The sequence below is a fragment of the Convolutriloba macropyga genome, chromosome 5 (genome assembly GCF_964194025.1).
Source record: "Convolutriloba macropyga chromosome 5, txConMacr16.3, whole genome shotgun sequence".
NCBI classification, from domain to species: Eukaryota; Metazoa; Xenacoelomorpha; order Acoela; family Convolutidae; genus Convolutriloba; species Convolutriloba macropyga.
In genome coordinates, this window is record NC_134472.1 from 3198751 (window position 1) to 3211891 (window position 13141).

The 13141-nt window shown below is 38.4% G+C and overlaps 1 protein-coding gene across 1 annotated transcript in view; it reads left to right on the forward strand.

The window, feature by feature from the left end:
* The window catches only part of LOC142339723 (uncharacterized), a 28339-nt gene extending 15513 nt beyond the window's left edge, over window positions 1–12826 (forward strand). Inside the window, exons 4-6 of the mRNA XM_075389954.1 lie at window positions 581–677; window positions 6154–6376; window positions 12554–12826. Of these exons, the coding sequence (XP_075246069.1) occupies window positions 581–677; window positions 6154–6376; window positions 12554–12636 (403 nt within the window). The 3' untranslated portion in view covers window positions 12637–12826. The remainder of the gene's footprint in view (window positions 1–580; window positions 678–6153; window positions 6377–12553) is intronic.
* Window positions 12827–13141: the final 315 nt, after the last annotated feature.

A 13141-nucleotide genomic window follows, 5' to 3' on the forward strand; every position in this document is an offset into this window, starting at 1 on the left:
TCTTAATACAAAAGGCCTTACTGTGTGGGATATGGCAACAAAGAACAATTATACTAATTGCTAATTGTATAATGTCGCTGTCCTTTGTCATCAAAATTCCACAAAAAATTAGCAGTGGTAGTAGTATAACTATAAGAAGAGGCACTTGCTCGTAATGAAAATCAGCCGAAGTATTGAAATTTTGTCGACGCTTTTTTAAGTAAGTCTTGTGTAACAACTATTAAAAGCTTCAACAAATGCACAATATTGGAGTTCAAATTCCGCTACGATGGCAGACATTTGACCAGATTTATGCATTGGCAAGATTTATGTTTAAAAAAATTAAATATAATTGAAATAGCAAATGTCAATAAATTACGAAGAAACAGGAATAACTAGTTAGAAATAACTGCACATTGACGGGTGTAAGGATTATATAATGTCTGAATATATTCGCTATTAATGATCACAGGTTTTAACTACAAAAGAAGAAAAATAGGTTAGCAGCTCTTGAAATTTATATGGGGCACCAAATCGCAGTCAATTTAAATGTTGCTTACAGCATAAATTTTACGACAATTGTAATGTTTTGTAAATTTTCAGGGGTCTCTTTGTCGACCCTGTTTGGGGACTACATTCCGGGCTGGGCAGACAGAATAGCCCGAGACTGTGCCTCTGCTATGTATAAAGTGTGGCAGGTCGGTCAATCTTTACCACAAATTCGAATTTGTTCACAACTTGGAGTTTATTTACAATTTCTTTGTTGTTGCACTTAATTGTCCCTGATTGCTTACCGTTTTCAGGTCAAAGGTTTTATTTTATGAGGTCAAATTCAAATACTTTTACTCCTACTATAAGCGTAAACTTGAGTACATGAAATGAACCCAAATGATCCAACAACTGACAAAGGCCGGTTGATCTCAAAACTAAAAATTTTCAAAATTTTTCTACAAAAGTATTGTTTTACATGCAGTACTGTTATTAATTGCTCTTGAACGAAGTTCATGGCAACTATTGGAAACGTGTTGGTCTTTTTCTTTATGCAAATTTTTCGCTTGACCATTTTGCGCTTTTCTCCTAGAGCATTCTTTGACTTCTGAAGTGACTTTTTCACGCTTTCGTTCTTCATTTTGAGTGATCTCTATTGCTCTCACTCCGAAATAAAGCTTGTTGCTAATATAAATTGGTTGCAGCACAGCAACAAGTAAGTTGTAATGGCGCAAAGGTGCGAATCCCGGCGTGGTCAACTTTTTTGCACCCATAAAGAAAAATTGATCTAGGCTGCGCCCCCTGAATTAAATTGCATCGCATGTCGTTCAAGAGCAATTCTTCCGACATCTGTCGGTTTATGATTTCAAACTTTTCCTTTCAAAACAAAATACTGCTTTTCAACGCTATGATAAGCCAGAAAATTGGAGCAAAATTTAAAACGGTATTTATCTCTTAAACGCAGTGAAAAAAATGAAAAGTATAAACAGAATGAACAAACTTTTAAGAGACCCGATATATAAAATGATCAAAACGCAAAGCAAACTTATTGATCCGTAAACATCATTACCAATATTTTTACTGTTCTAAAGTTCGTCTAACTGATTTGAAAATTGCTGGTTACGAATATGAAAACAAAACACAATGTTTGGAGACCAGATATTACTAAATTGTCTGAAAATAAATTTAATTGTATTTTACTTGAATAAAGTAAGTTACTGATTGAAGTTACTGGATTGAAGGGTACTGGATTAAGGTCAATATTTTTTGATGTTGATTTTGTTAATTCTCCGACTTCTCTATGACTTCTTTTCTTCTCGGAATTGTGCGTCGTTCATGAATTTTAATTGTGATCTTTGAGATTTCCCGCTGGTTAGACCCACTTCAAGCACCCCATTCGTGCCTCAGTTTGACCCTTTCCAGTTAAACTGAATGGCTCCCTCCCTAAGCCACTGCTGGGTCCCGATGAAGCCATTTGCTCGGGGGTCATTTGCCCAACGTTCGTCGCCTAGGCTAATCAAAACATTTATAAAAGTATCAAAATTAAATAAACTAAAATCAAATAGAGCAAAATGCAATTTGATATCAGATTATTTCATTACTAGAATCCACTGGAAAGGTACATGTTACACTCATAGGCAAAAGTAAACGCATAAAATGCAATTTTAAATGGTAAAATGCCTGTTTTATAAGCCAATTTTACACAACATAACTTTGGCAGTTTCTTTTGATTTTTATATCAATCGACGCATAATCATCAGAAGTTTAATAGATCTATTTAGTATACACTAACAAGGTATCTTACGGAAAAAAATCATATAAGTTTTGGTCAGTTTTTCATAATCAGCTGTTTTTTGAGTCCCACGCAAAATCTGATCAAATTACTCATGCCTCCATAATTTTGAGCAAGATTTCACATTGTGAAATTAACAACTTTATGATCAACTTAAACAGATTTCAACTGGCACTCAAAAAACAGCTGCTCATTGAACACTGGCCAACTTATATTTGCATTAACTTCGTAAGTTATCTTGTCAGTATACCCTAAAATAGGTCTATTAAATGTGATGGTTATGCGTCAATTGAAATAAAATCAAAAGAAACGCCCTTTTGACTAAGATTTGCTCATAAACCAGACAGCTTAATATGAAAAATTGCAATTTGTGCGTTTACTATTGCCAATGATTGTATTAATTGCTCTCAAACGAAGTTTGAAGTAATTATTGTAAACGAGTTAGTCTTTTTTTGCAAAATTTTCGCTTGAACGATTTGAACTATCAAGTGAATTTTTATGTGATCTAAATTTCTCTCGCACTCGTAATTTTAAGCAGCTGAACTCTGTTGGCGGCAGTTCACTACAAAAAGTCAAATGAAAAGTGGGCCAAAATTGGTGTCATTTTTTTCAGTTTAAATTCATTTACTGGTTGTATTGGTAAATAATAACCTCTAATGACGTCATATCCCCTTAGCTCCCTGAGCAATTTTGCGTTCACTTGTTCACTTAGCCATTTTAGCCTCCCCCAGGCTGCAATAGATTAGAGCTCTCACCAGTCGTTCGAGAGCAATTCTCCCAACGCTAGTCGGTTGTTTTTCATTTTCCATCTTGTTTCTGATTGTTGTTCTTCGAAGGCTATGGATTCTTGGAAACTAGATTAAAACAGTTGAGCCAATTCGATAAAATTTTGTGCCAATAATTTTACTGTCATGCGCATATAATAACAGTTTTTAATTGCTCTAAAAACAACTTTTGAAGCAATTATCCCCATCGAGTGTATTTTTTTTGTCAAAATTTTTGCATGGCCCATTTGGCTCTCCTCTCGAACAGTTTTTTGCTCGCTTGCGGGATTGAATTTGACTTCCCGTCTTCAAAAAAGTAAAAAAACTGGCAAATATACAAGTCATTATGTGCGTGAGCAGCTCTCTTAGAGCTTCGGTACGTTCTAAATGTACCGTACAACAAAGATGCTGAGTAAGACAACTTTGAACTAAAGTCGGTTTCTCTCTCTCTCTCTCTCTCTCTCTCTCTCTCTCCTCTTTTCTTATAGTCCTCACACAAGGACCTTTGTCTGGGCTAAGATTAAGATCCTCGCCAATCATTCGAGATCTATTTTGCCGACAGGACTCGGTTGTATTCAGTTTTATGCTTCTTTGCGTTGTATTTGAAAATTTACTAACTATGCAGTGGTTTACTATTTTTGTTTTTGCTGCTTTTTTTTATATGACTGACGATACTTGGGGCAATTTTTGGCGTTACTCTACCATTTAACTGTCCTATATTAGTCCTGCGGTCCTTTTTAACCGATTTTTCACTTGATCGATTTTTTGTCCGACCCAATCGATTTTTCGTCCTTAAAAACGGGACAAACAGATAGCACCCGGAGGACATCAAGTTGCTCTACCATCAATCTGTCCTCTATTAGAATTGTTGTTTTTATGCAATTTTTTGCTTGATCGATTTTTTGTCTGACCTTTTTGACTTTTTGTCCTCAAAAACGGGATAAACAAACAACGCCTAGACGGCATTAAGAGATTTTAGAGCTTTTCAGTTTAATAGAATTTACGTATGCAACTCACCTAAACTGTTTTCGAGACATAAAATCATGGTGAGAAGGGCAATTTCTAGAGTCCCCCCTCCACATCACCTCCCCCACCAACACCAATCCCCCACATCACACTCATTCACCCCTCCGTCCCCACCACTTCACATCGTTCTACCCGTAACCCAGTGCCTTCGCCCCCTCCCCGTGTGCTCCACCCTTTCCCCTACCACCCCCTACCCCACTCACACAACGGTTCTTCAATTAATTTAAAACTAGCTAGCAACTGATAAGTTAACCACTCGCAAACCGTTTGAGAGCAATTTGCCCGATGTTAGTCGGTTATTTTTTATCTAATTGGTTTACTATCGTAGTCAAATTTTGATAATTAAAAATTTCTGCAAACACTTCAAGCAACAAATTTTTAGTTGCCCGCGCAACTTCTCATCTGAATTTTGAGTTTTTGCTAATTTGCTGTCTTCGGAGCTATTACTGCTTGTCCCTTTGTTTGTAAATTTACTTTTAATGCAGAACCCAACTAAGCTATTTTGATTAGTTCCGTATATACTGCTGTTTACTGTTCTGCTTGCTCAATGTTTTTAACAAAAATAATCGTGTATGAAAACCAATTTTGACATTTTAAGTTTCAGTGCTCGACAATGCAATACAATCAAAGTTTAAAAATAGCTTTTTTTTTATTGTTTTAACTAGTTTTAATGAAAAGGACTCGTTAGTTGTTAGCCCATGAAATCAAAGCACCAACCAGCACAGAACAAATCAACCTGTCAATGAATTGTTCAATTCAAAACAAAACTCAATTATTTCTTTAACTACTTTGAAATATTTTGGTTCTTTTTGGTTCACATGAAAAAAAAACCAGAAGACCATCAGAAAAATCAAGTTGAATTCGTCAATTTGGGTTGCGTCTTTTCTTTTTGTGGTGGCAGATTTTGTAGCTGGTTACAGTTCTAGTTTTTTTTTCAAGGAAAAATTTCGGCTTCTTGCCGGTCAACCACCTCTTCACTAACTGATGTAATGCCTGATGCAATAACTGATGTAATGCTAAATTATTGCCATCAAACAAAGTTTATAGTAATTATATTTGTTCTATGGTCCTCTTTATTCAATTTCTTGCTTGAACGATCTTTCGTGTTGCTCTTGTAACTTTCCGCCCTCAAAAACGGGATAAAGACAGGTGTAAATCCCGGAGGCATAAATTGGCGGATCAGCTTTCTCAGAGCTTTACACCTAGTGGGATTGACCAAAACTTCTTTGTGGAGAATATTTCATATTGTCCTAAAACCTAAAAGTTTTCCCCCTACCCCTCTTCAATCAACCGTCACTTCCCCCATCCACCCGACTCCACCGGGTGATTTGGACAACCCCCAACTCTTTTCAATCCTCTCAATCCTACGCGCATCGCGTGACCCCAACCTCCCTTCTCCACTCCGCTCGCGCACCGCAACTTCCTAATGCTAGCATCTCCGAGCCTCAGCTTGTTACTACCAAAGCCAACCCGTCGCCGGTCGTTTGAGAGCAAATTGCCCGACGTGAGCCGGTTATGTTTTTAACTGGGCATTGGTGATTTAATTTTATATTCGGTAACTCAAAATTCTTGTTTAAAAGACTCATGAATTCTGTTTAATGCATCGCTGATGCGCCGCTAATGTCCCACCAAGGGCCAGGAATCTTTCCACAGAGTGAGATTGGCCGTTTTCTGATAGTTTATTTTCTACGTCCAAAAAAATTTATAAGGAAACAGTAGCGACCCACTAATATCTTATATATTCTAGTATGCACTAGTAGTGGAAAATATACTATGGTTAACCCGCGAATACTAGCGTGACTCCAATTCGAAAACCCAAAAAGCCTCTCATTATAAACCAGCAATCACTATCACTCTTCATGGTTGATGAGAGTTTTATATGTATATTTTTATTGGCTCTCGAATGAAGTTCGTGTCAAGATTGTAACTTTTATGCAAAAAATTTTTTGCTAGAACATTTATTTTTTGTCCCGGAATACTCTCTCGCTCACTTGAGTGGTAGGACTTTTTTCCTTTTTAAAATGGAATTTTTTAAACCAACCCCCCCCCCCCCCCGTTGACGGCTACAATTGACGCGAGACACTTCAGTCAATTTTTATTTAGATCATTAGACTTGACCTTGAGACTTTTATCCATGGGGTAACAACAGGACGATCAAACCCAGTGGATGAAGATGAAAGTGAGAGTGAAAAAGATAGAGAAGATGAGTCACGTGACGGTGAGAGAAGAGGGGGAGGAGGAGGATCATCAAAGTCCCCCCTGATGCGTCTGAAGGACTTGAACCTTGTCAGAAGTCACCAGCAGTTGTTCGAACGACACGTATCAAGTATGAACAAACAAATGAAAGTTTGAGGTCCAGATGTCGTGTTTAATGACAAAACCATTGAAAATACAAAGTGTGTGTGTGGGGGGGGGACTAGAGTGTGTGTGTTGGGGGACAATGTTTGTGTGTGTGGGGGAGACAAAACTGACTAAATTCTGACTGCTATCGAGAAATTAGTTGTCGAATGCAAATTAACGCTTAAAAATTTGTGCTTAACAAATTCACAGAAATTGTTAAGCACAATTACGAATAATGGAAACAATCGACAGAAGAAATTAGATGCCATCTATGGTCTATAGATCACGGTAAATTTAAGAAAGTCAAATTTCTTGTTTATTTATGGGCTTCTAAGGAATTACCATGAATAATCATTGATGGAATTTGACTTTTATAAATTTACCGTGATCTATAGACCATAAATAACATCTGATTTCGTCTGTTGATTGTTTCCATTATTCGTTATTGTGCTTAACAATTTCTGTGAATTTGCGAATGGTCCACCGATGAAAACCTGTGCACTGAAAACCGATGCTGAGAATCAACCCGGGTTCTAGTCTCCACCTCAACGTTTGCAAAGGTTTTATAATTCTAGTGGGTCAATTTTGTCTATATACAGGGCCCAGTATCACAGCTAAAGTAGGGCTATTTTCTTTCAGTCGGACGCGGTGTTTCCATAAAAGATGGTATCTCTTATTCATAATAATGCATATTATTACTTCAAAGTACCTTTCGAAAAACTTTCATTGTGTCTTCAAAACAAATCAAAGATTAGAACTTCGCAATTAAAACGCTACATTTAAATGAAAATAAACAGTAGGTAACAAAAAAACAATGAATTAATTTGTTGAATAAAAATGATATTTGATCTATACAATGCGATCTAAGATTTGCGAGTAGCTATATTTGAAAAAAAACTTGTCTGCTACTTTTACAATCTCGTTGCGTAATAATTAAAATAAATAATGTCTTGATGCGACTAATTATGGGTTAATGGTCGTCTTTTGTTCGATTTTGTAACAAGCTGAGTGCTTTGCGGAAATTAGGAAAATTGGCGTACAAGCAAATTTTCATGCTTCTCATTAATCAAATCAAGAATACAATCTCTATCTCTGTAGAAAAAAACCCATTTCCAATATCACTTGAACAGACTGGCTTTTTTATTTTTTCCGCAAGAGTGCAAAATTTTTGACGCTTTTAAAAAAGCCTTGATGCGATTTTTTCGAAGCAGCATACTACTATAATATTTCAAGAAACAAAAAGAAAACTTTCATTTTTTGTAATTTACGGTGGAAGTTATTCGACATATTTTAGATCCAAATGCTCATCTAGATTTGTCTTTTCATTACTTCGTTTGGTTTTTTCTAAAGATAAAGTTAACTTAGCTACTTTAAAGTTTACCCTATTTTGTGCTAAAATTATTGTTATCTTGTACAGACCACAAGAAATTAAAATCTTTTGCATATATCCTGATCTATATTTAGCCTTCCACTTGATTTAATTTATCTAAAATAGATTTTAGTGATCATATTTGGTTAAAAAAACAGCACGATGGTAGCAAATTGTTTAATTTTGGGCCATATTTTCATTAAAGTTTATTTCAACGTGCAAATAAAATGACAAAAGGTGCATTCACGGCCATTCGTCAATAATCTGAGCATCATTTTTTTACCACCCCTCACCCCTTCCTCTTCACCATTCTTCGTCTGGCGACCTGGAAGAAACTCCTAGTCTAACCCTCCCAACCCCCATCTCCCCCGCACGCTTGATCTCCCTTTGACAATCCCACTCTACCCTCCCCCCCAATGCAAGCATCCCTGAGCCACAGCTGGCTACTACCAAAGCCAAACACTCGCCGGTAGTCTGGAAGCAGTTCACTAATTCGTTATGTTTTGATTTTCACATGTATTTTTTTAAAATTATGATCCTTTTAAGATTTCCAGGAAATCATGAATTCACATATGATCTTAAAATTCACATAAATTCACATAGGATCAAAATCGGATAATATGTAAGGGATAGCTAGAGGTGAAATCGAAGTAAAAAGAGCGTCGTGTTGGTGTCTATTTAATTATTCTGAAAAAAGAATGTATTGCCCTTTTATCATTACCAGTAAATCATACAAATCATATTTGGTTTTTTGATGTCAGCCGCATGCATGACGTTGTACGATTAACCCCTCCCCCCTCCCGTCCTCTGGACACCCAATAAAACTAGCATCTCTAGGATTAAGTTTCTACACCCGATGTTAACACTTCGCCTGTCATTAGAGAGCAAATCGTCCGTCCGTAATTGGTTACTTTCTTTTTAATTGCTCTTGAACGAAGTTCATAGCAATTGTTGTAAACGTGTGTGTCTTTTTACAACTCGAAGAGGAGTATTGATATTCTACAGGTTTTTTTAGCAGAAAGCAAGTTTGTTTATGACTTGAATTTAGACTTCTTGCTGTTCGAGCATTTACCTCTGTTTTGATTGTTGACTTTTGTTTTCGAACATTGGACATTAACAGTAGCTGCGTTTGTAATGTATAGTAATTAGGAAGTGCCTGTAATGTTCAAGGCGAAGAAGTCAATTTGAGATTTTTTGTTCCTATTTAAGTCACCTCTAATTATCTAATCCACGCCGCACAAACCGCCCCCAAAAACCTATATACCCCCTAACACCTACCTACTCCGCCCCCACCGCCCCCGCTCCCCCCCAACTTGCCCCCCACCTACCCCTACCCCTCCCTTCACCTAGCTACCCCCCCCCCAACTACCCCAGCACTACCCACCTCCCCAACTTATCTACCCACCCACCCACCTACCTACCCACCACCTGTTGTTTTTTTCGCTTGTCTATTTTGATGTTCTTCAGCGAGGTTAGGTTAGAGATTATAGTTCACGACGATTCGAGTCGTTTCCTGTATTCTACCGGCTATATTTTTTATGCAAAGTTTTTGCTTGACAATTTTGAATTTTCGAGTGACTTTTACGCCCTTGACTTTTTGCGTTTCGCGTGACCCAAATTCTCTTTCATTCATAATTTCAAGCGGCTGAATTTAATTGGCGGCAATTTAAAACTAAAAGTCAAATGAAAAGTGCGCCAAAACTGGTGTCATTTTTTACTTTAAATCTTAATAGCGGTATATGTTAACCTCCAATGTGGTTATTTCAGGCCCACTATTGAACTTCTTAGCCCATTTAGGCTCCCTTTCCCCCCCCCGACTGAAGCAGGCTGCAATTGATTAGAGCTCCCTTTAGTCGTTCGAGAGCAATTCTTCCGAAGTTTAGTCGGTTGTTTTGCAATTTTTTTCCTCGCCACATTGAGTCACGTTCTCCGACAATCATGCTTGGCATGAAATTTAGGCAGATATCAAGGGGGTTTGATTTACACCCTAATATGGGCCAGACCGAATATACCAAATGTGGCATGGGTCAGAACGGCCGGACACCCCCGTCCTTCTGGTCCCTAACTGTCATGGGTAAGGGCCTTAAACTGGGCATTGAAATAGTGTTCATGAACCAATTTGAGCGGCGATGAAAAAATAGGACACCCATAAAACCCATAAAATGGAGTTTGCACTCGGCTCACACATTTAAAATCAATGCGTACATCATATAAAATTATTGTCAGAAACTGTTCAAACCCGTTTTGACATTTGATGGTCGACTATTAATTGATCTCAAACGAAGTTTGCAGCAATAATATTAGTGCCGCAGTCTTTTAAGCGATTTTTTTGCTTGACCGATTTTTGTCTGGTTTGCTTTCACTTTTCGTCCCTCCTCAAAAATTAGATAAACAGGTAACGCGCGGAGGGCAGTAAATTCTCCTAGTCTAACCCTCCCAACCCCCCCCCCCCCGCACGCTTGATCTCATCCCCTTTGACAATCCCACTCCCCCCCCCACAATGCTAGCATCCCTGTGCCACAGCTGGCTACTACCAAAGCCAAACACTCGCCGGTAGTCTGGAAGCAGTTCACTAATTCGTTATGTTTTGATTTTCACATGTAATTTTTAAAATTATGATCCTTGTAAGATTTCCAGGAAATCATGAATTCACATATGATCTTAAAATTCACATAAATTCACATAGGATCAAAATGGGATAATATGTAAGGGATAGCTAGAGGTGAAATCGAAGCAAAAAGAGCGTCGTGTTGGTGTCTATTTAATTATTCTGAAAAAAGAATGTATTGCCCTTTTATCATTACCAGTAAATCATACAAATCATATTTGGTTTTTTGATGTCAGCCGCATGCATGACGTTGTACGATTAACCCCTCCCCCCTCCCGTCCTCTGGACACCCACTAAAACTAGCATCTCTAGGATTAGGTTTCTACACCCGATGTTAACATTTCGCCTGTCATTAGAGAGCAAATCGTCCGTCCGTAATTGGTTACTTTCTTTTTACTTGCTCTTGAACGAAGTTCATAGCAATTGTTGTAAACGTGTGTGTCTTTTTACAACTCGAAGAGGAGTATTGATATTCTACAGGTTTTTTTTAGCAGAAAGCAAGTTTGTTTATGACTTGAATTTAGACTTCTTGCTGTTCGAGCATTTACCTCTGTTTTTGATTGTTGACTTCTGTTTTCGAACATTGGACATTAACAGTAGCTGCGTTTGTAATGTATAGTAATTAGGAAGTGCCTGTAATGTTCAAGGTGAAGAAGTCATTTTGAGATTTTTTTTTCCTATTTAAGTCACCTCTAATTATCTAATCCACACCGCACAAACCGCCCCCAAAAACCTATATACCCCCTAACACCTACCTACCCCGCCCCCCACCGCCCCCGCTCCCCCCCAACTTGCCCCCCACCTACCCCTACCCCTCCCTCCACCTAGCTACCCCCCCCCCCCCCAACTACCCCAGCACTACCCACTTCCCCAACTTATCTACCCACCCACCCACCTACCTACCCCCCCCCCCACCTGTTGTTTTTTTCTCTTGTCTATTTTGATGTTCTTCAGCGAGGTTAGGTTAGAGATTATAATTCACGACGAATCGAGTCGTTTCCGGTATTCTACCGGCTATGTTTTTTATGCAAAATTTTTGCTTGACAATTTTGAATTTTCGAGTGTTTTTTGCGCCCTTGACTTTTTGCGTTTCGCGTGACCCAAATTCTCTCTCAATCATAATTTCAAGCAGCTGAATTCAATTGGCGGCAATTTAAAACTAAAAGTCAAATGAAAAGTGCGCCAAAACTGGTGTCATTTTTTACTTTAAATCTTAATAGCGGTATATGTTAACCTCCAATGTGGTTATTTCAGGCCCACTATTGAACTTCTTAGCCCATTTAGGCTCCCTTTCCCCCCCCCCCCCGACTGAAGCAGGCTGCAATTGATTAGAGCTCCCTTTAGTCGTTCGAGAGCAATTCTTCCGAAGTTTAGTCGGTTGTTTTGCAATTTTTTTCCTCGCCACATTGAGTCACGTTCTCCGACAATCATGCTTGGCATGAAATTTAGGCAGATATCAAGGGGGTTTGATTTACACCCTAATATGGGCCAGACCGAATATACCAAATGTGGCATGGGTCAGAACGGCCGGACACCCCCGTCCTTCTGGTCCCTAACTGTCATGGGTAAGGGCCTTAAACTGGGCATTGAAATAGTGTTCATGAACCAATTTGAGCGGCGATGAAAAAATAGGACACCCATAAAACCCATAAAATGGAGTTTGCACTCGGCTCACACATTTAAAATCAATGCGTACATCATATAAAATTATTGTCAGAAACTGTTCAAACCCGTTTTGACATTTGATGGTCGATTATTAATTGATCTCAAACGAAGTTTGCAGCAATAATATTAGTGCCGCAGTCTCTTTTAAGCGATTTTTTTGCTTGACCGATTTTTGTCTGGTTTGTTTTCACTTTTCGTCCCTCCTCAAAAATTAGATAAACAGGTAACGCGCGGAGGGCAGTAACTTCTCTTAGAGTTGGACCCCCCCCCCCCCCCCCCCCCACTTTAATCATCCAATCCTCGCCCTCTTCACATCGTTCCACTCATAACCCAGCGCGCTCGACCCCTCCCCCCTGCATTTCCCCGAGCCTTCCCGCCACGCTCACCCAACGGCCCTTCAACTAAGCTGCAAGCTAGCTACTGACAAAACCAACTGCTCACCAGACGTTTCAGAGCGATTCGCCCGACGTTATCCGGTTGTTTGAATTTGAACGCAATTAGATCACGTTTGTTCGTTTCAGCTGAACCCGGACTCAACAAATTTGTGATTGACTTGATAATTGACGAGTTAGTAGAGAGCGACATCATTGCAGCCTGCATCTGACTTTATACTTGTAACTATAATTAGTCCCATAAAGTTGCAACGCTATCAAACGTTTCAAGTTCAAAATTAAAACATTCATGCATTTGCATTTCGATGTTCAATTACATGGCAGGAGTTTTTCGAACTTTTTGAAATTCGCTTAACTATAAATGAGTTCTGCAACCAAGAATGTAATTTCAATAAAATTTGCTTATAACGGTTTTAGTACGTCTATCAAGCAGAAATTTGAAAGTGTTTGAACCAGGAGCAATAAGGGACAGCTCATAATGGCGGTTTTTTTCACCGGGCTGAGATGCTGAGAAAAAGATCATTTGTATCATAGCGTCAAAAAAAATTTGGCTATAAAATCTTTGTTCTTGCGATATATGCTCGTTAAATATTGGTAAATTACCGTTGACAACCCGGGTCGATATGTGAGGGGGTGTAAGCAGAAAATTTTGTAATAAATGAGCTGAATATGTAGAAATTATATAAGGAGTATGCTGAACATGTTGAAACAATAGTT